Source organism: Nicotiana tabacum, chromosome 20 (genome assembly GCF_000715075.1).
Source record: "Nicotiana tabacum cultivar K326 chromosome 20, ASM71507v2, whole genome shotgun sequence".
In the NCBI taxonomy this organism is placed as follows: Eukaryota; Viridiplantae; Streptophyta; class Magnoliopsida; order Solanales; family Solanaceae; genus Nicotiana; species Nicotiana tabacum.
Genome location: NC_134099.1, coordinates 14,323,923 through 14,351,160, shown reverse-complemented (window position 1 = coordinate 14,351,160; position 27,238 = coordinate 14,323,923). Strand labels below are relative to the sequence as shown.

The following is a 27,238-nucleotide window of genomic DNA, read 5'->3' as shown; positions in this document are numbered from 1 at the left end:
TTCTTTAAAGAAAAAAAAATTATTTCCGAAGACTAATTTTTTAAGAAATTGATAGAAACCAAACCAAATTAAATGCCAAGAGACCAACCTATTTAATTATGGAATATGTTGAACTAATAGGAGCTTAACAGTAGTTAGTTAGCTTAGAATGATAGTTGGGTAGTTAGTGACAGCTGGACATAGCTAAGTTAAAAGGTCCGTTAGTGTATAGTATATACTGAAGGAAGCTAGTCCTTATATTTATTTTTTCATTTTTGATATCAGAGAAATGTTCTCTCCATAGTCTCGTTGATCTCTCTTCTTCCTCTTCTCTCGTTTTCTCTTGCTCTCCATAAATCAACATGGTATCAGACCTTGCGGATTGATTCGAGCTCCGTTTACTCCTCTCTGGAGCTATCTTCAATTGTTCTTCATTTCACCCCAAATGCTTTCGATTCAGCATTGTTGGTGCGCTTTGTCTTTGAACAGTTAGGGTTTCACAATTCAGAAAATTCTCTAAGTTTTCAACTTCATCATCAATGGCGATTGAGAGTTCAGATGGTATTATTGATATTCCTGCACCACCTCCAGCTAGAGGCAACATTGGCACAATTTCAGTTGTAGATCAGCATCATCCGGGTATCTAGCTAATCTCAATTAAATTTACTGGACCTAAGAATTATGCCTTATGGAACAATCCTATGCGAGTTAGTTTGCTTGGAAAGAGCAAATTAGGATTTGTCAATGGTAGGTATTCTAAGGACAAATTTGATCCATCTTTGCATGAGCTGTGGGAGAAGTGGAATGCTATACTGCTTTCATGGATAATGAATTATGTTAGCAATAAATTACTGAGTGGTATGGTGTATGCTACGAGTGCTCAAAAGGTTTGGACAGACCTTAGGGAAACCTTTAATAAAGTGAATAGATCTAGAATTTTGTACCTTCATAGATCGATAGCCACCTTAACTCAGGATATCTCATCAGTTTCAGTCTATTTCTCAAAGTTGAAAGAATTGTAGGGAAAATTTGATGCCTTGACCTGGTTGTGGTTGTGAAGAGTCCAAAAAGTATGTTGAGCACTTTGAGTCTCAAAGACTTTTGCAGTTTCTAATGGGGTTGAATAAATCATATACTCAGTCTAGCAATCAGATTATGATGATGACACCAACTCCTTCGATTAACAAGGCATATGCTATGATAATATCTGAGGAAAACAGGAGATCTTGACTCCTCCTACACATGTGTCTGAGATAAATGAGGGAATAGCCTTGTTTAGCAACAATGGAGGGTACATGGCTACTAATTCACCCAGTCCTAGCAATATTGCCATGTACAATAACATCGGAGGATCTTCCAGCTTAAGAAGTTCAGGACCTGTTTATAGGAACAAAAAGAACAACTTGTACTGTAACTATTGTCATTTCAAAGGGCACACCAAAGATACATGTTATAAGCTGATAGGATATCCAGCAGACTTTAAAGCTAAGAAGAAGATTCCCTCTATCAATTATGCTAGAGATAACCAATCTAACAATGATACCAACTCTGCTCCTATTAGTGTTGTTTTTGGTGCAAGTGTTAACTTGGCAAGAAATGTAGAACCTTGTCAAGGTCAGAATCAGAATATTCAAGCTGGACTAACAGGGATTCCACAATTCTCTCAGGAGCAGTACACTCAAATTCTGCAAATGCTTGGTAAAGGGAATGAGAATGACAACTCATATGTGCCTGCAGGTATAGCAAATGCAGCTACTGCCACTAGTCAGGGTCTAATTAAGTGGATAGCAGATTCTAGAGCATCAAACCACATGGTTAACAACAAATAAATTTTGACTAAAAATAGCTTATGTGATAAATCTAAAAAGTGCAAAGTTCATCTATCTACTGGGGATTCAGTTACTGTCAATCACATAGGTTCTACCTATATTTTTCCTGGTCAAAAGATAACTAATGTGATGTATATACCTATATTCCAACACAATCTCTTGTCTGCGTCAAAGCTAACAAAATAAATAAATTGTACAACCTTATTCTTTCCTGACTTCTTCATTTTCAGGATCTCTTCAGTGGCAAAGTAAAGGAAATTGGTAGAGAGGACAGTGGTCTATATGTGTTCAACCATAATAGCAAGCTTCATGTGGATTCTGCTGTGACAACTGTTCCACAGTGTAATGCTTCAAAAGATTTCTCAAAGTCAGTTGCTGTAAATACAATAATTGGCATTAGAATAAGCGTAGACTTTTGGCATAAATGACTAGGCCATGTGCCACTTAGTACTGTGAAAAGGATGAAAGAGTTTCAGTATGTAGAACTTGATGAATCTGAAGGTCATTGTACTGTTTGTCCATTAGCTAAACAATCAAGACTGCCATTTTCTTTGAGTAATACTATCTCTAGTACTTACTTTCATACTATTCACGGAGATGTTTAGGGCCTTTACAAAATTCCTACACACGATAGTAAAAGGTACTCTTTAACTTTAGTAGATGATCACTGTCACACCTCCTTTTTCCTCCCCGTGAGGGGATATAAGGGAGTTTTTCCAATTTAATTGACAATCAAAACGAGATTATTTACATTAAATCAGAGTCGTCACTTGGGATAATTTATGGTGTCCCAAGTCACCGGTTTAAAATCTCAAATCGAAGAAGGTTGACTCTTATTTACGGTCCGGGTAAAGAATTCTGTTAACCCGGGAGAAGGTGTTAGGCACTCCCGAGTTCCATAGTTTTAGCACGGTCGCTTAACAATTTATACTTGGCTTAAATTATTTAATATCCTACATGCATTTTACCTTTACCGCTTTTTTTAAAAAAAAAATCACTTGATTATTCGTAATTAAAGAATTGAGTTACGCGTACGTATACTCTTTTGTTTTGGAGCGTCAAAATCATGTCACGCGTACGTATTCATAATTAATAACGTTTATTTATATAAGAAAATTTTAGTTGAAGTTGCGCGAACGCATCCCTCGAGAGTCCTTTTTTTTAGAGTTAAATTTGCAGTTATGTTACGCGAGCATATACATAATCACAATACTAATCTAAATCGGGTCTAAAGCAAACTACGATCGTTCAAAATAACAAAAGAAATTTGCGGAGGCCATAAAAATTCAATTGATGGCACACCCTGATTTTAAAAGAGTTAGTATTAATTATCTGAGGGCCATGAGTTATTTAATAAAAATGGTAAATCTCAATTTCTAAAGAGTTAAAATTAATTAAGTGGGGGCCATGGGTTTTGGAATTTTATTCAACATGGCACACCTCATTCTATATGAACTAATTTTAGTTAACGGCCCATTAGCACCCATTTTTATTATTAAGAAAGTTTGATCGAGGTTGCGCGAACGCATACTCCAAATTGGTTTTTAGAATCGTAATTATGTCACGCGAACATGTACACAATCATAATTGATTTGATTTGCTTAGGAGGCATAGCGCAACAACAGTAGCCCCTTGAACACCCGTTTGCAACAATACAACGTCTAACAATTTTATGCGTTGAGGACATATGCAACTCTTTCACCTATTAAAATGCCTACTAGAGTGCCCGCACACAGGTAATGACAGATCCTTTTACATATTAAAATGGATACTTACATAAGGAATGCTTTATTGGATATGTACTGTAAATGAAAACACTTATCACAAAATTTGATTGCAAGCTTTAAAATATTCCAACAAAAGCTTGAGGACAGTACTGTGATACTCCCTTTTATGACCAAAATTTAGTTAAATGAACAAAGAATCATGTCTCCAAAACCATTTCCATGATCATTAAGACTAAAGACACAAATTAATTGGATACTATAATTTCATAAGGATGTTAACATGATCATTAGAACCTATGTGCGCCTAGCTTTGTTAAAATTCGAAACCCACCTCCACAATAGACTTTATAAACCCATACAAAACACAAGCTACTAATCAGGAAGTTTAGGATAGACAATAAATCCAAACGTCCGTTTCTATAACATTATACGTAGTCATTAACATCGTGACAAAATCAAAACCAAACGGAAACAGGACACACGCAACGATAGAGAACTCAACCAAACTAGTTGCTATTTGAAAACTGCAAGTCGTGATTAATGACACTCAAATTCAACATAGAAGCCCTAAAATCGCAAGTTCAAACTTATATTAAACTTGCCCCAAAAAAATAAGCAAATCCACCAGAAGCTAAAGAAGAGGCAAGTAACCATTGTCACATGAATTTACAAACAACAAATTAAACAACACAACTGATTACATTAGAATGAAGAGAAAATAACATAATGAACCTGTTGAGGAGTTACTTTAACAATCATTATCGACAGCTGTTCTAATACAAAATCTCATACAAACACAGTATCTATTTTAACCAAACTTGAAGCTAAAGTCATATATTGAGGAAATATACTGTTGTAGTCCCTGACAGTTCCAAGTTACCACATATTTAGCTACCGTAGCCTAAACACAAAATTATCTATTAATTCATGCTTGATCAAAAAAAAAAAATTCAACAGTCCATAATTTAATTACAACATATTAACTTAGCCAATCTAACTAAAACAACTAAACTATACTGAATCAAATGGCCAAGAATATAAACACCATGTAAATAGACAACACAAGTTTGATGTCATATTTCAAACTCTCATTTTCATCTTTATTATGAAGCCTACATCCATCAGAATTCAAGAAACTATACCTGGAAATAAAGGAAATATGGGGATGAATTTCAGCAGTAGCTAAACAGCAAGAACATCCCAAATGTTTAACCAGGAAACAATGAGTAACTCCGGATGAATCAATGTAACAGTAAAAAAAATTTTTTTGTATTTTTTCAGAATGTTCCTATCTATGAACTCTTTTTACTCTCTTCTCTATCTTTTACTCTATAACTCTCTATGAACTCAGTGTATTTTTCTGTGTCTCCGAATGTTCTTCTCCTCTCTGTCAGAATGTTCTTTTTCCCTTTGATTTCCTGCCCCCTTAAATGGGCATCTAATTAGTGCATTTTCCACTACAACTTATCCTTTCATTTTTTTAATCTCACTTAACTTAGTACTTTTAATTTAATTCAGTAGTGCCCTTTCTAAACCTTATCACTTATTAGCATCCACTTAATTCAATTATTGAGGTTCCCTTAGGTTAGACTACCCAAATTACCCCCATGACCCTGTTATTATTTCAGAAAATCACAATGGTCAAGTTGACCCAAGTAGGTGAACAAATTCTTTGGGCCTTCGTTGAAACTGGGTTAGAAATGAATCCCCAAATTAAGTTAACCAATCGATCCATGATAAAACAGAACAAAAAATTAATTTGAATGGTTTCAAACCAAAACCTAATTAAATTACTGACTTTAAAGCTAAACTAATGAACTAGAATTAACTAAAATATCAAGTCGAGACAAGACTAATTAACAATAAGATAAAAAAAATCAGAAATTCAAAAATCATGAATGACAATTATGCAAGGTGAACAAATAATATAACAAAATCAGAGATTAACGTTCTAAAAACTAGAAGACAAAACTGAAAGGCCAAAGAAACAATTACAAATGCAGAACTAATCGTAAAAAAAAAAACCTAGGTTCAGAAACTAACACCAATCAACAATGCTAAAAAAAATATAAGAAAAGGGGTAAACGGATGGTAAAAACAAACACAGATAGCAAAAGAGAACGAATACTTACCAATATTAGCTTGAAACCAAACGTCGGATGTCCTGATTTCACGAAACTAATGATGACCACTTGTTTTTTGTCAAGAACAAACGAAAACCATCAATTTCGCGTGAATTAGCTTTCTAAATCATAAAAATGGAAACCTGGATCATGCATGCCATGGATTTAACGGAAATTAACTTTGGAGTTTAGGGATTTGAACTTTAGATCTAAAATTCGAGAGGTTTGGGCAAGACTCGAGGGAACGTAGTTATGAATTTGGAAAGAGGGGGTCGTGATGGTTCTGGGGTGTAATTTTGGAAGGGATTGGACCACCGGAACCGTCGTGAGGCGATTTCCGGTGGGCGGAGGGCGGTGGCGTGAGGCGGCGTTATATTGGGTCTCTGAAGAGATGGGATGGGGGGAATGAAATGGGAAGGGCCGGGTTTGGGGGGGTTTGATATATTAAAACGTTTGATTTAATTAGGGCCGTTGGATGATTGGAATCCAACGGCTCTGATTAAATCATAAATGGAAACGGTGTCATTTTGGTTTCAACTGGGGCGGTCCGGGTGTGGGAACGGGTCGGGTTGTGAGGAAGGCTTTGGACCGTTCGATCAGGCTGATTCAACGGTCCAGATTGAAACGCCTGAAACGGCATCGTTTGGTTGAGGCTGGAGACGGACCGAGTATGTACCTGGTTTTAGGTTAGACTGGGGTAAAAAATTGGTTTGGGCTTGGGGACTAAATTGGATTGGCCCAATTTCGATTTCCTTCTCTTTTATTTAATTCTTTTCCTTTTCTTTTCTTTCTTTTTCTTTCAAAATTTGAAATTAAAATTCTAATTAAATTATAAAAGACCTAAATTAGCTTAAAAATATTAATTAACTTTAAATAATACCTATCACAAATAATTAAACACCAAATTAAAAGAAAAATCACAAAATTTGATATTAAACACTAAAATGCAAAAATACGTTATTTTTTGTGAATTTTTCGTTTTTGTAAAACAACATTTTACTAAACTAACCAAAAAATATAAAATCAAATCCTATGCGCAGTTGCTATATATTTTGTATTTTTTAATGCATTAATAAAATTAAATATGCACACAAAAATATGCAAACAATCAGGAAAATCGCATAGTAATTCCTAGAATAACACATAATTAAAGAAAAGACCTAATTTTGTGAATTCTTTTAGAGTAATTCGTGTGAGGCAAAAATCACGTGCTCACAGCTGCCCCTCTTTGCCCGGAAACACAAAGAGTTTGCGTGCAAAGATAAAGTGAGCGGATACGAGCGATCTTTGCCCGATTGAATACTCCGTGGGAAGTCTTTTTTGAAATATTTGACCGAACCTCTACTTCAAAGGTTTCCTACATATCCTTGGCTATAAAGGAATCAGGTCAATGTAGTTCGGAAAGTTTTGGTAGCTGGGACTACCATGAAGCTGTGATTTCACTGTTACTGATGCTGCTGCTGATACTGCTTACTGACCCCCTTATTACACCATGACAAAATGAAGAATCTAGACTAAGCTATAATATATGCTTTACAAAGATTTATTTTCAAACTTGGTCTTGTGACTGTTGTTGCCTTGTTGACTTGTATTTTCTTAAGAAGTTCCTTTGTTGCTAACTTGAATTGTATTTTTGAGATGCTTTCCCTCTCTTCCAGGCGGGTACCTGATTGCTGAACCTTTTAAATGTCTTCCTTTGACTATTGTTTCCTTTCCTCTGTTCTCCAGGCGGGCGCCTGATTACTTGAAATTTGAATTGTATTCCCTTGCTCTCCAGGTGGGCGCCTGATTGCCGAAACTTGAATTGTACTCCCCTGCTCTCCATGTGGGAGCCTAATTGCTGAAACTTGAACTGTTGTTCCTTGTTCTCCAGGTGGACGCCTGCTTGTTGATACTTCAACTGTCGTTCCTTGTTCTCCAGGTGGACGCCTGATTGCTGATACTTCAACTGTTTTTCCTTGTTCTCCAGGTGGACGCCTGATTGCTGATACTTCAACTGTCCTTCCTTATTCTCCAGGTGGATGCCTGATTGCTAGACTTGGTCACGCTCTTATCTTTAACATCCGTGTTGTTCTCCCTGTTCTTCAGATGGGCACCTTACTTCAACAAAAATAGACAAAACAAAAGAAAATTTTCTGCCCCAGTTTGGTAGTTGGGCGCATCTGTGAGTGGCAAACTGAATCATATTACCAAATATTACTAAGAATTTGAAAGTTAGGTCCCATTATCCAGGGGGGGGGGTCCTGACAACTCTTAACTAAACGACAATTTTAAATCTAAGCCATATCTTTTAAAGGTATGACTTCTGGTAAATCTTGTTATCTAAGAAGGTCTTAAACTACTCCCTATCATCCGGAAGGGTCCTGACAACTCTTGATTAACGACAATTTTAAAGCTAAATTATATCTACTGAAGGTATGTCTTATGCTAAATCTTGTTATCCAAGCCAGTTTTAAACTACGTCCCATTATCCAGGAGGGTCCTGATAATCAAAAATCAAGTCTTAACTTAAGAGTGACAATTTTACGGCTAAATTGTACTCTCTTATAACAACACTTACTTATCTAATGGAATGCTTAAAGTTACGTCCCATTATTCAGGTGGGTCTTGAAAACTCTTATGCGAACTTTGAAGCCAACTTATATCTCTTTTGGTGCACATTTATCCTATATCCACTACTTATGTTTTTTTTGGATTTTAACCTAGGTCCCATTTTCCAGGAAGGTCCTGAAGTTTCGAATTGAGTCTTGTCTTAAAAAAATGAAAAATTCAAACCAACTTATGTTTTCACAAAGTAGAGCTTATGCTAGATCTTGTACTCATGAGTGTTTTGAATTAAAGCTAAGTCCCATTTTCTAGGAGGGTCCTGAGAATTTATACGATCAAACCTGCATGGTACTTGCTTTCCTTACAGGGTGCTTCCTGAAATAAATTCCATCTTTGCCCCTGTTTCAAATCAAAGAAAATCTTGTCAGTTTAAAACGTGGTGGTTAGTTGTGGCATTCTTGCTGGGGATGGTTTTCTCATTGCCATGCTTTGCTTCAATAGACTGCCTTGAACTGATCGAAAGGACTGTTTTGACCTCATGACTGATCCTTACTGTAGGATCCCCAACTGTTGTTTTTCACTTCTGACCCTTTTATTCGTAACCATACATCTCTCATGACATTACTGAACTATTCCACCGATTTAAACTTTACTTACACCCTAGGTCCCACTTTTCATCATACTATCTCCAGCATGTCCTAGCCGTATTTTGCTTTGTGCAATTTTGAATATGGTAGTACACTTTGACATTCCTTCTTATTTGTTGGAACAAGGCTAACCTTGGAAGAGCTTTAGAGGAGTAAAAATTAACAGCAATGAAATGCGACGATTTTGAGAATTAAGAATAAAGAAGAAAATCCAAATTTGGATGACTGTTGGAGATAGGAAAAAAGGAACTTATCTGAGTGGAGTCACTGGCACCAATGATCATGGTATGCATTTTGGATTAATCAGCCCAATATATTCAACCAATCTCCTTTCCAATTGTTTTACTTTGTTCTCTATGATTTCCGCAACCCAATTTTACTTTCCGTCAACTTACGGACCTTGTTCGACTTGCAGTGCCCTGAAGGGTTTTCACCGACAAACCTCTCTCATTTGTTTGTTCCTCAATTCCTTTTCGCCTTATGGTGCCCACGAAGGTTTTCACCAATAATACTTTTTTATTTTCTCTCGGCTTTCGTCACCTCATGGTGCCCGTGAGGGTTTTCACCAATAAGACTCTCTCATTTTTACTTTCTCTTAGATTTCGTCGCCTCATGGTGCCCATGAGGGTTTTCACCAATAAGACTCTCTTATTTTTACTTTCTCTCAGCTTTCGTTGCCTCATGCTGCCCATGAAGGTTTTCACCAATAAGATTTTCTCATTTTTATTACTTTTCTTGCTTGGACCTGAGTGTTATCCTGATATGAATCACCTCTATTTGCTCAACTTGGAATCTCTCGAAGACTGATCGGAAGGTCTTTCTTTGGACCGTAATGTGGGCTTTTGGATGGGGTTAGAAAGAAAGTGTATCACAGGCTCAAAACAATTTGACATGGGTTTAAAATTACAACTCTTGGAATCACATTTCTTATTACAAGTACAACTTTTGCCCTAGTTTCTTGCTTGGGGATCTTTTGATATTTTATTTTACTATGACCGAGCCGTGAGGCTGCCTACGTATCCTTAACAGGAATCAGGTCAAACGTAGTTCGCACCTGAATTTCCTTGTTGTTATACTTTCTCTTTTCACTTCTTTTCTTTTCTCTTTTCTCTTTTTCTTTCTTTTCTCTCTTTTTCGTTATTGATTCCAAAAGAGGGGTATGAAAGAAATAAATAAAGATCAAAAGGGGGAACAAAGGGTAAAGTGTTTAGATAGCAGAGCAAATTGCCTTCGTCATTTCAATCTTCAAAACAATGCCCGGTACAAACATTCAACAATTACAACAAAAAAATCATACATAATATCTCTTGACTGCATCAGAATTGATAGCCATGTCTATGCATTTTCCTTCGATATTTGTTAAACATAGAGCACCGTTGGATAATACTCTAGTTACAATAAATGGCCCTTGCCAATTCGGGGTGAACTTGCCTTTTGCTTCAACCTGATGTGGAAGGACACGTTTCAACACTTGCTGACCCACTTCAAACTTTTGAGGACGCACCCTTTTGTTGTATGCTCTTGCCATTCTCTTTTGATATAACTGGCCATGACATACTGCTGCCAATCTTTTTTCATCAATCAAGTTCAACTGCTCCAAATGGATTTTGATCCACTAATCATCATCAATCTTAGCCTCAGCGACAATCCGAAGGGAAGGGATTTCAACTTCTGCAGGTATTACTGCTTCAGTGCCATATACTAACAAATAAGGAGTTGCACCTACCGAAGTACGAACAGTAGTGCGATATCCCAGCAACACAAATGGTAATTTTTAGTGCCATTGCCTCGAACCTTCTACCATTTTCCGAAGTATCTTCTTTATGTTTTTGTTGGCTGCCTCGACTGCTCCATTCGTCTTGGGACGATATGGGGTAGAATTGCGATGTGTAATCTTAAACTGTTGACATACCTCTTCCATCAAGTTACTGTTAAGATTAGCACCATTATCTGTGATGATAACCTTTGGGATTCTGAATCGAAAGATGATATTTGAGTGAACAAAATTGGCCACTGATTTCTTGGTCACCGATTTGAAAGTTTTGGCCTCAACCCACTTGGTGAAATAATCAATGGCTACCAGAATGAACCTGTGCTCGTTGGATGCTGCTGGCTCAATTGGTCCAATGACATCCATGCCCCAAGCAATGAAGGGCCATGGTGCCGACATTGTGTGTAATTCCGATGGTGGAGAATGAATCAAATCTCCGTGTATCTAGCACTGATGACATTTGCGCACAAAATTGATACAATCTCGCTCCATGATAAGCCAATAATAGCATGTTCGGAGAATTTTCTTTGCCAACATATATTCGCTCATATGTGGTCCGCAGACTCCCGAATGTACCTCGGACATGACAGTCGTAGCTTGTCTAGCATCTATGCATCTTAATAATCTAAGGTCTGGTGTTCTCTTATACAAAACTCCTCCACTTAAGAAGAATCCATTTGCCAACCATCGAATTGTTTTCTTTTGATCCCCCGTGGCTTGCACTGGATATATTCCCATTCTGATGTACTCCTTAATATTGTGGAACCATGGTTCGCCATCATGTTCTTCTTCAATCATGTTACAGTAAGCATGCTGATCTCGGACTTGAAATGCAGAGGATCGGCATAAGCTTTGTCCGGATGGTGCAACATTGATGCCAGGGTAGCCAAAGCATTGGCGACCTCATTATGGACCCTTGGAATATGCCTAAACTCCACTGATCGAAACCGTTGACAAAGATCATGCAAGCATTGTCGGTACGGTATGAGCTTCAAATCTCGCGTTTCCCATTCTCCTTGAATTTGATGTACCAGAAGATCCGCGTCTCCCAAGACCAAGACTTCCTGGATATCCATGTCTGCAGCTAGCCTTAGACCCAAAATACAGGCTTCTTACTCAGCCATATTTTTGGTGCAATAAAGCCGAAGTTGAACCGTAACAGGATAGTGATGCCCTATTTTAGAAATAAGCATAGCTCCTATTCCGACTCCTTTCATGTTAGCAGCCCCATCAAAGAAAAGTTTCCAGCCTGGTTTTTCAATTTGCTCCAGTTCATCGATATGCATCACTTCTTCATCGGGAAAATAAGTTCTCAATGGCTCGTAATCTTCATCGACCGGGTTTTCGGCTAAATGATCGGCCAATGCTTGGGCTTTCATCGCAGTCCGAGTCACATAGATGATGTCAAACTCTGTGAGCAATATTTTCCACTTCGCAAGTCTCCCTGTCGGCATAGGCTTTTGAAAGATATACTTCAACGGATCCAAGCGCGAAATGAGGTAAGTAGTGTAGGATGACAAATAATGTTTCAATTTATGAGCCACCCAAGTTTGGGCGCAACATGTCCTTTCCAGATGAGTGTACTTAACCTCAAAAGTCGTGAACTTCTTGATAAGATAGTAGATAGCCTGTTCCTTTCTACCGGTAATGTCATGCTGCCCCAGTACACAGCCAAATGAATTTTCCAAAATTGTCAAGTAAAGAATCAAAGGTCTCCCTAGTTCTGGCGGAACCAGCACAGGTGGGTTTGACAAGTATCCTTTTATCTTATCAAATGCTTTTTGACACTCATCATTCCACTTGACCACAACATCCTTCTTCAGCAATTTGAAAATAGGCTCACAAGTTGTCGTGAGTTGAGCAATAAACCTACTGATGTAGTTCAACCTCCCTAACAGACTCATCACTTCAGTCTTGTTCCTCGGAGGTGGCAATTCTTGGATGGATTTGATCTTTGATGGGTCCAATTCGATGCCTCGCCGGCTGGCTATGAATCTCAACAGCTTTCCAGATGAAACACCAAATGCACACTTGGCAGGGTTAAGCTTGAGGTTTTACCTGCGAAGCCTCTGGAAGAATTTCCTCAAATCCCCAATGTGGTTGGTTTGACGCTTTGATTTTATGATCACATCATCTACGTATACCTCAATCTCCTTGTGTATCATATCATGAAACACGGTAGTCATGGCCCTCATGTAAGTTGCCCCAGCGTTACTTCAAACCAAATGGCATTACCCTATAGCAATAAGTCCCCCATGGTATGATGAAAGCCGTCTTTTCTGCATCTTCTTTGTCCATTAGAATCTGATGATACCCGGCATAACAATCCACAAAAGATCCTATCTCACGCTTGGCACAATTATCGATCAAAATGTGAATATTAGGTAGTGGGAAGTTATCCTTCGGACTTGCTTTGTTGAGATTGCGGTAATCGACACATACTCTGATCTTGCCGTCCTTTTTCGGTACATGCACGACATTAGCCAACCAAACAGGATATCGAGTGACCCGAATAACCTTTGCATCCAACTGCTTGGTAATTTCTTCTTTAATCTTCACACTCATATCAGTTTTGAATTTCCTCAACTTTTGCTTGACGGGAGGGAATGCTGGATCAGTAGGCAATTTGTGGACCACTAAATCAGTACTCAAACCCGGCATGTCGTCATATGACCATGCAAAAACACCTTTGAATTCGATGAGTGCTTCGATTAACTCTTACCGGATCTTTGGCTCGAGGTGGACACTTATTTTAGTCTCTCGAATATTATCTGTGTCTCCTAAATTGACTGCTTCTATATCATTCAGGTTGGGTTTGGGTTTTTCTTCGAAGTGAATTAACTCCTTGCTAATCTCTTCGAAGGCCTCATCGTATTCTGATTTGTAATCACAATCTACTTCTTGACCTATTATTTCAGAATCAGATTGATTTTTAAGACTGGGCTGGGGATTCCTTATGCATGCCATATCATTAAAGCCAGCGTAAAAAGAATTGTACAGAAAAAGAAAAACTATCAGGAATGATAAAGAAAGGGAAATTGCATTTCATTGAATGATGAAAGATAACAAGGTTTGCACACTTCAAACAGACTGAAAGATAAAAATCTGGATTACAACCCTAGAATAATCCAGATAAACTGAAGGAAAATCAAAATAAACTACCAAAACTCCTTTCAAATGGGGAGAGGAGTGGCTTTCCAATTATTAAGCTTTATTTCTGGCCCAACGAATTGAATTTCTGCGTTGCTAGGACCTTCACCACTTTCCACCATGTTCACACCATCAAACAACTTTTCAAATCTTTCAATTAACTCCTCGTCAGAATTAATCATAGAACCGGGAATTGTTGTTACTGGGCGACTTCTGGTACCGGACTTGACAAAGATTTGAAAAGATGTGGGATTGGCTTTGGAAGGACCCATGTCTTCTGTTTTAGCTTTTTGGACTTTCTTATGTCTGCGACAGTGGGCTTGAATCCCAGACCAAACGTTCCCAAGTTTTCAGGAAGGGACATCGGCTGTATGATGCCTTGCAAAGATGAGCCCAAACCTTTACCGAGTACAAAACCATTCTTCAACATCTCATAGGCTACCATGACTGATGCGGCGGTTATCTTTGGATTTGGAATGTATTTCCCCTCCGGAACCTTCTCTACCAACATCATGTCAGAAACCTGGTAGACCCATGGTCCCTGGTCATCTTCCACTTCAATGACTGGTATAATGGCATTGCTGCGAGCATATAAACTGTCTATCCCATTCAAATTTGACTACCTGGTGTAGTGTTGATGGGATTGCTTTAGCGGCGTGGATCCATGGTCGACCCAACAGTAAATTATAGAAAACAACTATATCCAGCACCTGAAACTCCATTATGAACTCAAATGGCCCTATCGTCAGTTCCAGCACTATGTCCCCAACTGAATCTTTATCTCCGCCGTCAAATCCCCTCACGCAAATACTGTTCTTATGGATCCTCTCATCTTCTATTTTCAACTTGCTTAGAGTGGAGAGGGGACAGATGTTTGCACTTGACCCGTTGTGAACCAATACCCGGGTCACCACAGAGTTCTCACATTTTAACGTGAGGTAAAGAGCTCTGTTGTGCTCAGTACCTTCTATAGGCAATTCATCATCAGAAAATGTGACTCTGTTTACTTCGAAGATTTTGTTGGCTATTTTTTCTAAGTGATTCACGAAGATCTTATCGGGAACGTGTGCCTCATTAAAGATCTCCATTAAATCTTGACGGTGCTCATCCGAATGGATCAATAATGACAATAGGGAAATTTGAGGAGGCGTCTTTCTTAATTGTTCCACGATAGAGTAGTCCTGTAGCTTCATCTTCCTCAAGAATTCTTCTACTTCTTCTTCAGTTACGGCTTTCTTTATCAGTGCTGGATTATTTTTAGCTCTTCTTAACTCCTCGGGAGTAAAACACCTTCTCGAGCGAGTCAAACCCTGCACTTTACAGATTTCTTCTTTGACTTCCTTCCCTTTGTACATCACTGTTACCCGTTCGTAATTCCGTGGAATAGCCTTGCTGTTGATTATTGGTAACTGGGTTACCGGCTTGATGATAACATGGTCTGTATGAGCACCTTCCACGATTATGACGGGTTTGTTGGCCGCTCTTTGTACAATCACCTTCGCCCCTTCCTGTTTTGTCGCAACTTTGCTTAAAGACCCCTTTTCAACTGCCAAAGATGGCTCAACACTCTTTTTGCTTGGCTTGATCACCAACTTTTCACTTGCTGATTGTTCATCTATCTTGACTCCACTAGACTGAATCATCATGACGGTCTGTGATGGCTTCTTGGGCTCTCCATCCGCATGCACTATTTTGATCATATTTGCCTCCTGGTGGGCTGGCATTGGATTCTTGTTAATATTGGGCGCCTTGGGAGCTTGAACTTCAATTCTATTGGTATCAATAAGCTCATGTATCGCACTTTTCAAGTGCCAACATTTTTCTGTATCATGACCCGGAGTACCAGAATAATACTCACGGCTGACAGCATAGTCAAGATTCTTTGGAGGAGGATTTGGCAGTTTGAACTGTATCGGCCTTAGCATATCTAGCTGTTTTAGCCTGTGGAACAGACTGATGTATGATTCTCCCAACAGAGTAAAGGTTTTCTTTTTCTGCAACCTTTCACCCTTGAATGCTTGACTAGGCCGGAAACTTGGTCCGGGAGTGCTTTGGTAGGCGTGTGGATGTGGATAAGTATTTTGTAGGACGAGAGTACGCCATTGAGTGTGGGCAGGAGGTTGGTTGTATGCTTGTGCATGGTGGACGGAAAAATGAGGTTCTGGTGGGGAATAGTAGTGTTGGGGTGGGTTGTGGTGATAAGTTTGTTGGTGGGATCGAGGTTGATTGTAGTGGTAAGGCGAACCTCTGGATCCGGACCAAGTTCCTGAATCAACCATTGCTTTTTCTTCTCTCTGCTTCTTCCCAATCCCTCCTATGCCGCCCTGAATAGCCTGAATAATCGCTTTGATAGCCGAATAACTCATGATTTTATTCGACTTGAGGCCTTATTCTACCATTCCCCCCATCTTTACTACTTCGTTGAATGACTTTACCATAGCTGAGACCAAATGACCATAGTAAGTAGGTTCCAAAGCCTGTAGGAAGTAATCTACCATCTCACTTTCCTTCATTGGGGGATCTACTCTTGCTGCTTGCTCCCTCTATCGGAAACCATATTCTCTGAAGCTTTCACTGTGCTTCTTCTCAAGTTTAGTCAAGGACAGTCGATCTGGAATAATCTCAAGATTGTATTGGAAGTGACAAGCAAATGCTTGCGCCAGATCATCCCATGTGTACCATCTCCCATGGTCTTGGCAGGTATACCATTCCAATGCTGATCCAGTCAAACTCTGACTGAAGTAAGCCATTAACAATTCATCTTTTCCTCCAGCTCCCCTCATCTTGCTGCAAAACCCCCTCAAGTGGGCTACTGGATCACCGTGCCCGTTGTATAGATCGAATTTGGGCATCTTGAAACCTGCCAGTAATTGCACATTGGGGAACAGACATAGGTCCTTGTAGGCCACACTGACTTGCCCTCCCAACCCCCACATGTCTCTGAATGATTGTTCTAAGCTTTTAACTTTCCTGAACATCTCCTCCTGTTCAGTATTTTTGACTAGTTTATCAGTTTCTATCGGGAGGTCAAAGCGAGGAGTATAGGAATGGGTTTATGGAGCTTTGAAAGTGGGCTCCGAGCGGTAGTATTGGTTGTCCTAGGACTGGAACATAGGCTCGCTAGGAGATTTGTGGAGTGTAGCTGGTGGAGGTGCTACGAAGATAGGAGTTACTGGTGGAGGAGGGTATGGAATTGATTTAGGGGGTGGAGATTGTGGTGTATGAGAAGTGGTGCCCCGGTAGTGTTGGTAAATGGTAAATCTCGGGGATAGATCGATGGTAGGATGATCTTGAGCTTGAGCTGGTGGTGGAGTGAAGGTAGGGTTAGCCGGGTAAGCAGATGGCGGTTGTCTTTTAGCCCAAGCCTGATACATTTCGGCCATTTGTTGTTTTAATTTGTACATCTCTTCTTTTATGGCGTTAACGTCCAACTCTTCTCCTTCAATGACACTGGTGTCTACATCTGGGATAAACATGATTATTTCTCCTTTGGATCTGGTTTGGTAGGGGTGGGTTGCCAGTATGCTTAGGTGTACTAACTGCTTGAATTCTGATAATGACAACCAAACTTGTTAGTGATCAGAGTTTTAACAAATAAACAACCACACATAGGGATGCAATGCACCTAGGCAATTAGTCATTTCTACCATGTATTTGCTCGGTTGCTTGTGTTATCCCAGCTTTTCTTGACCTTTCCCTTTTATTGTCACTCACGCTTATCTTTTATTTCCCTCCCCTTTTTTTATTTTATTCCTTTCTTTTGGTTGTGGTCGAATCTTATGAAGATTGCCTACGTATCATGACCCTGCATGAATCAGACCGAGCGTAGTTCTGGTGGAAACAATTATTATTATTTTTATTTATTTTAACAAACGAAACAGTACAAAGACAGAAGTGACATTACATTTGGACGACACTTTAAGAAAATGGTTTAAAAGACTCAGCATGGATTTAAACTAAAGCATGACTATTATATGAAAAGTTCCAACAACTATGACTACGCTTCACTCCACAATCTTTTGATTTTAATCACCGGAACATCTGCTCAAAGTGGGGCTTGACCCGACTGACCTCCTAGTGTACGGTACATCCTCTCTATCTCTACTGCAAGATGACGGGCAAAAGTAGGCGCATGCTCCAAGAACCTTTCATAATCCATCCCTTGGAAGTTCACATAACTTTGAGAAGTATAAACGGCCAAATCATGGATTTGTGCTCTTAAGTCTTGGAGATTTTGGTCTTGGTTTTGCAATTGCTGTTGGCGAGTGGTGGCTATATCTCTTATGTGGTCTTCGCGATCTAAAGCTGACTCCAATTGAGCTCGAAGTCTGGCCTGCTCGAGTCTTGCCTGTGCTATCTCCCTATCAATATCTGCATGTTGATGTTCTCTGTTGTACCTTCTCATTTCTTCCAACTGTGCATGGAGTTGAGCTTCTGAATGTATCCAGTGGTCCTTCTCTCTCTTGAATTGATCCATTTCTTCTTTGAATCTCATTACTTGGCGTTCCTTACTATATTTGGCCTCCTCATTTAACTGTATGATTTTTTCCTTAGCTTTGTCTAAAGCCTTTTCAGTCTTTGTCAAGATGGAGTCATAATCTTGCATTTTTTCCATCAGATTGACAATGATTTTCTGATCTTTCCAACTTCTCACTGGCGCTTCAGAGGCTTTCTTCATCTGTTGAAACTGAGCGCGGAGAGTTTTATTCTCGCTAATCAGACTCTTCTTTTCACCTTCTGCTTCTTGTGCTTATAAGTCTTTCTCCAAATTGAGGTTCCTCAGGCTTTCTTCTAAGGCATGAATAGTTCCTTTGTACCCTTTTTCCTTTTCACCCCAAGCCAACCATTCTTGGATTTTGTCATCAAAGGCTTGAACATGCGGTCTTTTTATGGGCCTTCTAGGATCAGGTTCTGGTGCATCATCCACACGGGATCTTTTCTCAAACCACCTAGCATAGCCCGGATTTATCTCACCTTTCGCAGGATCTGGAACTTGGGTATCATCTTTCAAGTATCGACAACCATTCCAAATCCGCTGGATTAAAGCCACAGGGAGAGTGGCTTCGGGGTGTAGCTCAATCACTTGCACACTCAAATCTTTATCATCAGGCACCACTTGGTATCTCCCTAACTGTCTTAGAACTCTCTATGGCGCATATGGCTGGACACTTTTTAAACCCAACAACAGCTAATAACTCTTTAAGGTTGACATGTGTATCACCTCTCTTACCGGGAGCCATCCCAAAGTCCACTCAATTTGACTTGACATTAAAGAATCTAAATGGGATATCCAGGCTTCCACCCCTTCTGGAGATTTATAATCCTTTATTCTTTCTTCATAACTCTCAATAAAATTGTCCTTGCTGGAACCATACTGCATGAACTTGGGGTGATGCAAGAGATGTTCAGTCAACCACATTTGCAACAAAATATTGCACCCTTCGAAGAATTTTGCCCCGGATTTACACAAAGTCAAAGCCCGATAAATGTCTGAGAGAATGATCGGGGCAAGAGTGTGATGTTATTTGGTAGTGAGGACTTGTAAGACTCTGGCTATGCGAATATCAATCGTCCGCTCTTTGTTTGGGAAGATCATGATTCCCAGAAAAGCCACCATAAAAGTGAAGTGACGGTGAATCTGCCAGGTGTCCTTGTTTTGTTTATTAGTAAGGCCCTTTTCATGAATTTCAAATCCATCCGGCTTTCCGAACCTTGAATATAGGAAGTTGAAAGAACAACACCCTTTGACAACATTGCTTTTTCTGATTTGATTACAGATATTCAGAAGACCAAAGAATCGGTGTACTGAGGGAGCCTTTGGGAATATAAGATTCTGGTTTCTCAAATCTCCATCAAAACTGGAATATCCAGCTATTTCTTCTAATGTGGGAGTAAGCTCGAAATTAGAGAAGCGAAAGACATTGTGAACAGGGTCTCAAAAAGTCACTAGTGTTGTAATCAAATCATCACGTGGTTTAACTTTCATAATATCTGTGAGAGCTCCCAAATACTTAATGACCCATTTCTTACCATCTCCTCCTAATTCATACCACCACATCTGAAGCCGAAATAGAAACTCATCTGCATCTGTGAACGGTGGGTTTTGGATGGTGCTCATTTTGTACCTGCGAGTGATTTTAATTTTAAAAACAAAAATCAAGAATCATTTTGAAAAAAAAAATTCATAAAAAAAACACTTTGATGAAGAAGATTTAAAGGCTGTGTTTGCTAACCGGCAATTTTTTTAAAAATTTATTTATATTTTTTTTAAAAAAAAAACAACCAAAGGCGGCTGTTCTTGCAAAAAATGCCTTCTGGCGCCTTTTTGGGGACATTCGGCATATTTTGGACAAGAATGACATCGCCTTACTTATGACAATACAATGGCATTTATGTACCCACATTTTTATTTACTTATTATCTATTTCTCTTTCTTTTTTAAAAAAAATAGCTGGGCCCGATGTGGGTTGCCTACTTATCTCACATCCGGCGAGAATCAAACTTACGTAGTTTGTAATAATAAAACTATTTTTTTAAAAAAACACAAAATTTCTTTCTTTTGTTTTTCAAAGTTTTGAAAGAATTTCAAAATAGTTTGGAAATTGTTTTTTTTTTCTCGAAAAACAACCAATTTTCTTTCTCGGTCCTCACCTTGATTTTCCTTTTCTAACTTTTTCTCATAAGCTGGTCAACATGCAAATCCGAAACAAATGAATGCACAAGTAAGATGCATCGGGATGGTCTTTTCATTTCAGGGTACACCTGTCCTAGACAGACCCAACCCCTGTGTTGAGTCTCCGAAGTCAAATGCACATGATGCAAACAAACATTCCTACTAGGGATCCGGCATGAAGCTGAGTTATTCTAAGTGTAAAACCTGGGGTATACTGTTCTAGACTTGGCTTACCCAAGCAGACAGCTCGAGCCGAAGTGGGGGCAACGTACCGGGAGCACGAGAGTCTACCCGGCCTAGTTACTTGGACCAACTTCGTTCTATTTGGTATGACTTCTAACAGATAGGTGGGTCACGCGCACGTGTGCACCATAAATTCAGAAAACTCAGAAAGAAGAGGGGTTTCGTAACAGTTTATATATACAGTTCAAATAATATCAAAGTGGTAAAAAGCAACATTTAGCACATTAAGCCCAAACATGTGAATAAACCAGATAATAAATAAAGCCAAATATAACAATTATTCTAAGCTCAAATTCTTGAACCCTGAACCAGAAATTCTGGGTTCTTCTCCCCAGCAGAGTCGCCAGAGCTGTCACACCTCCTTTTTCCTCCCCGTGGGGGGATATAAGAGAGTTTTTCCAATTTAAGTGGCAATCGAAATGAGATTATTCACATTAAATCAGAGTCGCCACTTGGGATAATTTATGGTGCCCCAAGTCACCGGTTTAAAATCTCGAATCGAAGAAGGTTGACTCTTATTTACGATCCGCGGACCAGAAACCGGGTAAGGAATTCTGTTAACCCGGGAAAAGGTGTTTGGCACTCCCGAGTTCCATGGTTTTAGCACGGTCGCTTAACAATTTATACTTGGCTTAAATTATTTAATATCCTACATGCATTTTATCTTTACCGCTTTTTTTAAAAAAAAATCACTTGATTATTCGTAATTAAAGAATTGAGTTACGCGTACGTATACTCTTTTGTTTAGGAGCGTCAAAATCATGTCACGCGTACGTATCCATAATTAATAATGTTTATTTATTTAAGAAAATTTTAGTTGAAGTTGCGCGAACGCATCCCTCGAGAGTCCTTTTTTTTTAGAGTTTTAAGATCGTTCAAAATAACAAAAGAAATTTGCGGAGGCCATGAAAATTCAATTGATGGCACACCCCGGTTTTAAAAGAGTTAGTAATAATTATCTGAGGTCCACGGGTTATTTAATAAAAATGGCAAATCACAATTTCTAAAGAGTTAAAATTAATTAAGTGGGGGCCATGGGTTTTGGGATTTTATTCAACATGGCACACCTCATGTTATATGAATTAATTTTAGTTAACGGCCCATTAGCACCCATTTTTATTATTAAGAAAGTTTGATCGAGGTTGCCCGAACGCATACTCCAAATTGGTTTTTAGAATCGTAATTATGTTACGCGAACGTGTACACAATCATAATTGATTTGATTTGCTTAGGAGGCATAGTGCAATAACAGTAGCCCATAATTGCATCTCTCTTGAACAACCGTTTGCAACAATACAACGTCTAACAATTTTATGCGTTGAGGACATATGCAACTCTTTAACCTATTAAAATGCCTACTAGAGTGCCCGCATACAGGTAATGACAGATCCCTTTGCATATTAAAATGGATACTTACATAAGGAATGCTTTGTTGGATATGTACTGTAAATGAAAACACTTATCACAAAATTTGATTGCAAGCTTTAAAATATTCCAACAAATGCTTGAGGACAGTACTGTGATACTCCCCTTTATGACCAAAATTTAGTTAAATGAACAAAGAATCATGTCTCCAAAACCATTTCCATGATCATTAATACTAAAGCCACAACTTAATTGGATAATATAATTTCATAAGGATGTTAACATGATCATTAGAACCTATGTGCGCCTAGCTTTGTTAAAATTCGAAACCCACCTCCACAATAGACTTTATAAACCCATACAAAATACAAGCTACTAATCAGGAAGTTTAGGATAGACAATAAACCCAAACGTCCGTTTCTATAACATTATACGTAGTCATTAACATCGTGACAAAATCAAAACCAAACGGAAACAGGACACACGCAACGATAGAGAACTCAACCAAACTAGTTGCTATTTGAAAACTGCAAGCCGTGATTAATGACACTCAAATTCAGCATAGAAGCCCTAAAATCGTAAGTTCAAACTTATATTAACCTTGCCCCAAAAAAATAAGCAAATCCACCAAAAGCTAAAGAAGAGGCAAATAACCATAGTCACATGAATTTACCAACAACAAATTAAACAACACAACTGATTACATTAGAATGAAGAGAAAATAACATAATGAACCTGTTGAGGATTTACTTTAACAATCATTATCGACAGCTATTCTAATACAGAATCCCATACAAACACAATATCTATTTTAACCAAACTTGAAGCTAAAGTCATATATTAAGGAAATATACTGCTATAGTCCCTAACAGTTCCAAATTACCACATATTTAGCTACCGTAGCCTAAACACAAAATTATCTATTAATTCATGCTTGATCAAAAAAAAAATTCAACATTCCATAATTTAATTACAACATAATAACTTAGTCAATCTAACTAAAACGACTAAACTATATTGAATCAAATGACCAAGAATATAAACACCATGTAAATAGACAACACAGGTTTGATGTCATATTTCAAACTCTCATTTTCATCTTTCTTATGAAGCCTACATCCATCAGAATTCAAGAAACTGTACCTGGAAATAAAGGAAACAGGGGGATGAAGTTCAGCAGTAGCTAAATAGCAAGAACAACCCAAATTTTTAACCAGGAAACAGTGAGTAACTCCGGATGAATCAATGTAACAGTAAATATTTTTTGTTTTGTATTTTTTCAGAATGTTCCTATCTATGAACTCTTTTTACTCTCTCTTCTCTATCTTTTACTCTATAACTCTCTATGAACTCAGCGTATTTTTCTATGTCTCCGAATGTTCTTCTCCTCTCTGTCAGAATGTTCTTTTTCCCTCTGATTTTCTGCCCCCTTAAATGGGCATCTAATTAGTGCATTTTCCACTACAACTTATCCTTTCCATTTTTTTTAATCCCACTTAACTTAGTGCTTTTAATTTAATTCAGTAGTGCTCTTTCTAAACCTTATCACTTATTAGCAGCCAGCTAATTCAATTATTGAGGTTCCCTTAGGTTAGACTACCCAAATTACCCCCATGACCCTGTTATTATTTCAGAAAATCACAATGGTGAAGTTGACCCAAGTAGGTGAACAAATTCTTTGGGCCTTCGTTGAAACTGGGTTAGAAATGAATCGCCAAATTAAATTAACCAATCGATCCATGATAAAACAGAACAGAAAACCAATTTGAATGGTTTCAAACCAAAACCCAATTAAATTATTGACTTTAAAACTAAACTAATGAACTAGAATTAACTAAAATATCAAGTCGAGACAAGACTAATTAACAATAAGATAAAAAAAATTAGAAATTCAAAAATCATGAATGACAATTAAGCAAGGTGAACAAATAATATAACAAAATCAGAGATTAACGTTCTAAAAACTAGAAGACGAGAGTAAAAGGCCAAAGAAACAATTACAAATGCAGAACTAATCGTAAAAAAAACCTAGGTTCAGAAACTAACACCAATCAACAATACTAAAAACAATATAAGAAAAGGGGTAAACGGATAGTAAAAACAAACACAAATAGCAAAAGAGAATGAATACTTACCAATATTAGCTTGAAACCAAATGTCGGATGTCCTGATTTCACGAAACTAATGATGACCGCTTGTTCTTTGTCAAGAACAAACAAAAACCATCAATTTCGCATGAATCAGCTTTCTAAATTATAAAAATGGAAACCTGGATCATGCATGCCATGGATTTAACGGAAATTAACTTTGGGGTTTAGGGATTTGAACTTTAGATCTGAAATTCGAGAGGTTTGGGCAAAATTCGAGGGAAAGTAGTTATGAATTTGGAAAGAGGGGGTCGTGGTGGTTCTGGGTGTAATTTTGGAAGGGATTGGACCATTGGAACCGCCGTGAGGCGATTTCCGGTGGGCGGAGGGCGGTGGCGTGAGGCGGCGTTATATTGGGTCTCTGAAGAGATGGGGGGAATGAAATGGGAAGGGCCGGGTTTGGGGGGGTTTGATATATTAAAACGTTTGATTTAATTAGGGCCGTTGGATGATTGGAATCCAATGGCTCTGATTAAATCATAAATGGAAACGGGGTCATTTTGGTTTCAACTGGGGCGGTCCGGGTGTGGGAACGGGTCGGGTTGTGAGGAAGGCTTTGGACTGTTCGATTAGGCTGATTCAACGGTTCAGATTGAAACGCCTGAAATGGCGTCGTTTGGTTGAGGCTGGAGACGGACCGGGTATGTGCCTGGTTTTGGGTTGGACTGGGGTAAAAAATTGGTTTAGGCTTGGGGACTAAATTGGATTGGCCCAATTCCGATTTCCTTCTCTTTTATTTAATTCTTTTCCTTTTCTTTTCTTCCTTTTTCTTTCAAAATTTGAAATTAAAATCCTAATTAAATTATAAAAGACCTAAATTAGCTTAAAAATATTAATTAACTTTAAATAATACCTATCACAAATAATTAAACACCAAATTAAAAGAAAAATCACAAAATTTGACATTAAACACTAAAATGCAAAAATACGTTATTTTTTGTGAATTTTTCGTTTTTTGTAAAACAACATTTTACTAAACTAACCAAAAAATGTAAAATCAAATTCTAAGCGTAGATGCTATATTTTTTGTATTTTTAATGCATTAATAAAATTAAATATGCAAACAATCAGGAAAATAGCACAGTAATTCCTAGAATAACACATAATTAAAGAAAAGACCTAATTTTGGGAATTCTTTTAGAGTAATTCATGTGAGGCAAAAATCACGTGCTCACAATCACTCCAGGTACACTTGGATTTTCTTGCTGCCTTCCAAAGGTAAAGTAATCGTAGTGTTAAGAAACTTCCTACTCATGGTTCATAATGTCTATTCATGCTCTATAAAAGTGCTCAGAACTGACAATGGTTGTGAGTTCTTTAATTCACAGATGACAGCACTTCTTCAATCCTTTGGAATCATTCATCAAAGTTCTTATGTTTACACTCCTCGGCAAAATGGAGTAGCAGAGAGGAGACACAGATACATTCTAGACACTGCAAGATCCTTGAGATTCCAGGCATCAGTTCCTCTAAAGTTTTGGGGAGAATGTACTATAATTGTTGTTTATGTGATCAACAGAGTACTTACACCTACTCTTCAAGGCGGGTGTCCCTATGAGGTGTTACATAATCACTTACCTTCATTTAGTCATCTGAGGGTATTTGGTTGCTTGGGATATGTCACAGATCTCAAAAGAGGGGACAAAGTCTCACCTAGAGCAGTTCCTGCCATATTCCTTGGTTACTCCATGACACAAAAGGGATATAAAATGTATGTTATCCACTCAAGAAGTTTTCAAGTTAGCAGAGAAGTAGTGTTCAAAGAAGATGTATTTCCATTTGAACATCTTCCTACTACTATTTCCTCCTTATTTTCGGTCCTAGACTTAACAACTATCTCCTCCACTGCTTCTTCTATTTCTCCTACTTCAGAGACTGCTGAATCTGCTGAGTTAGCCTCAGACATTGTCATGCCAGAAGCAATTGTGCAACCTCTTATCATACGGGACACACCAGCATTTGTTGCACCCACTGAGACAGTTGATGCTTCCAACTCTACAGCACATGACACTCCTATGTCTTTAAATGCACTAGAGGCAGGCAGGAAATCCACCATAACGAGTAGACCACCTATGTGGCTAAAAGACTATGTCACTCAGAAGCAAGAGAATGCTAACTGTTGTTATCCTATGTCTAATTACGTTTCCTATGCCAATATATTTCAGTCTTTTGGAATTGCTTACTGCTTATTCAGCTATTGCAGAGCCAAAGTCTTATTATGAAGATGTGAAACATAAACAGTGGATAGAGGCTATGCAGTCAGAGATTGCAGCCTTAGAGGACAACGCGCTTGGAGTAATGTTGACCTTCCTCCTGGCAAGATGCCTATAGGCTGCAGATGAGTGTACAAGGTGAAGTACATTGCATCAGGAAATGTGGAGAGGTATAAAGCTAGGCTAGTGGCTAAGGGCTATAGCTAACAGGAGGGGTTGGATTACATAGAAACGTTCTCTCATATGGCCAAAATGGTCATAGTAAAATCTGTCATTGCTATTGCAGCAGCCAAACATTGGCCTATCTACTAAATGGATGTCCACAATGTTTTTTTCAATGTGATATTCTAGAAGAAGTTTATATGGACATTCCCCTAGGGTTTGCAATCTAGGGAGGGATTCCTAAAATCTGCAAACTTCATAAATCATCGTATGGCTTGAAGCAATCCCCAAGGCAATGGAATAAAAAACTGACTGATCCTTTACTGAATTTTGGCTTTACTCAAAGTCACTATAATTACTCTCTTTTCACCAAAAAAGAGCAGGTTGCACTAGTAGTTGTCTTGGTTTATGTAGATGATCTATTAGTGACAGGGAGTTGTTCTAATTTGATAGTCAAAACCAGGAATAATCTCAAGCTCAAGTTCAAAATGAAGGATTTGGATGAACTAAAATTCTTTCTTAGGATAGAATTTGCTAGATCCAGGAAAGGCATAGTAATGAGTCAAAGAAAATATGCATTGAAACTTTTCTCTGAAATGGGATTAGGAGGATCCAAACCAGCTCGTACTCCATTGGAGTTTAATGTGAAACTCACATCTTAA

At 38.3% G+C, this 27,238-nt stretch overlaps 1 protein-coding gene across 1 annotated transcript; it reads left to right on the top strand.

Annotated features, from left to right (window-relative positions):
* Nucleotides 1-518: 518 nt before the first annotated feature.
* Nucleotides 519-27,238, top strand: LOC142174258 (uncharacterized). Its single transcript, XM_075240050.1, has 7 exons — nucleotides 519-618; nucleotides 715-866; nucleotides 1,200-1,793; nucleotides 2,039-2,185; nucleotides 25,530-26,319; nucleotides 26,396-26,517; nucleotides 26,960-27,238. The coding sequence occupies exons 1-7, from the start codon at nucleotides 519-521 to the stop codon at nucleotides 27,236-27,238; spliced, it is 2,184 nt and encodes a 727-aa protein (XP_075096151.1).

Bases quoted from the DNA above. Each gene is read 5' to 3' on its own strand.
- LOC142174258 (XM_075240050.1), top strand. From the start codon at position 519: ATGGCGATTGAGAGTTCAGATGGTATTATTGATATTCCTGCACCACCT. The intron at 867-1,199 runs GTTTGGACAGAC...TGAGGAAAACAG, and splicing joins ATGCTACGAGTGCTCAAAAG to GAGATCTTGACTCCTCCTAC. The intron at 26,518-26,959 runs GCAAGATGCCTA...AAAAAAGAGCAG, and splicing joins TAATGTTGACCTTCCTCCTG to GTTGCACTAGTAGTTGTCTT.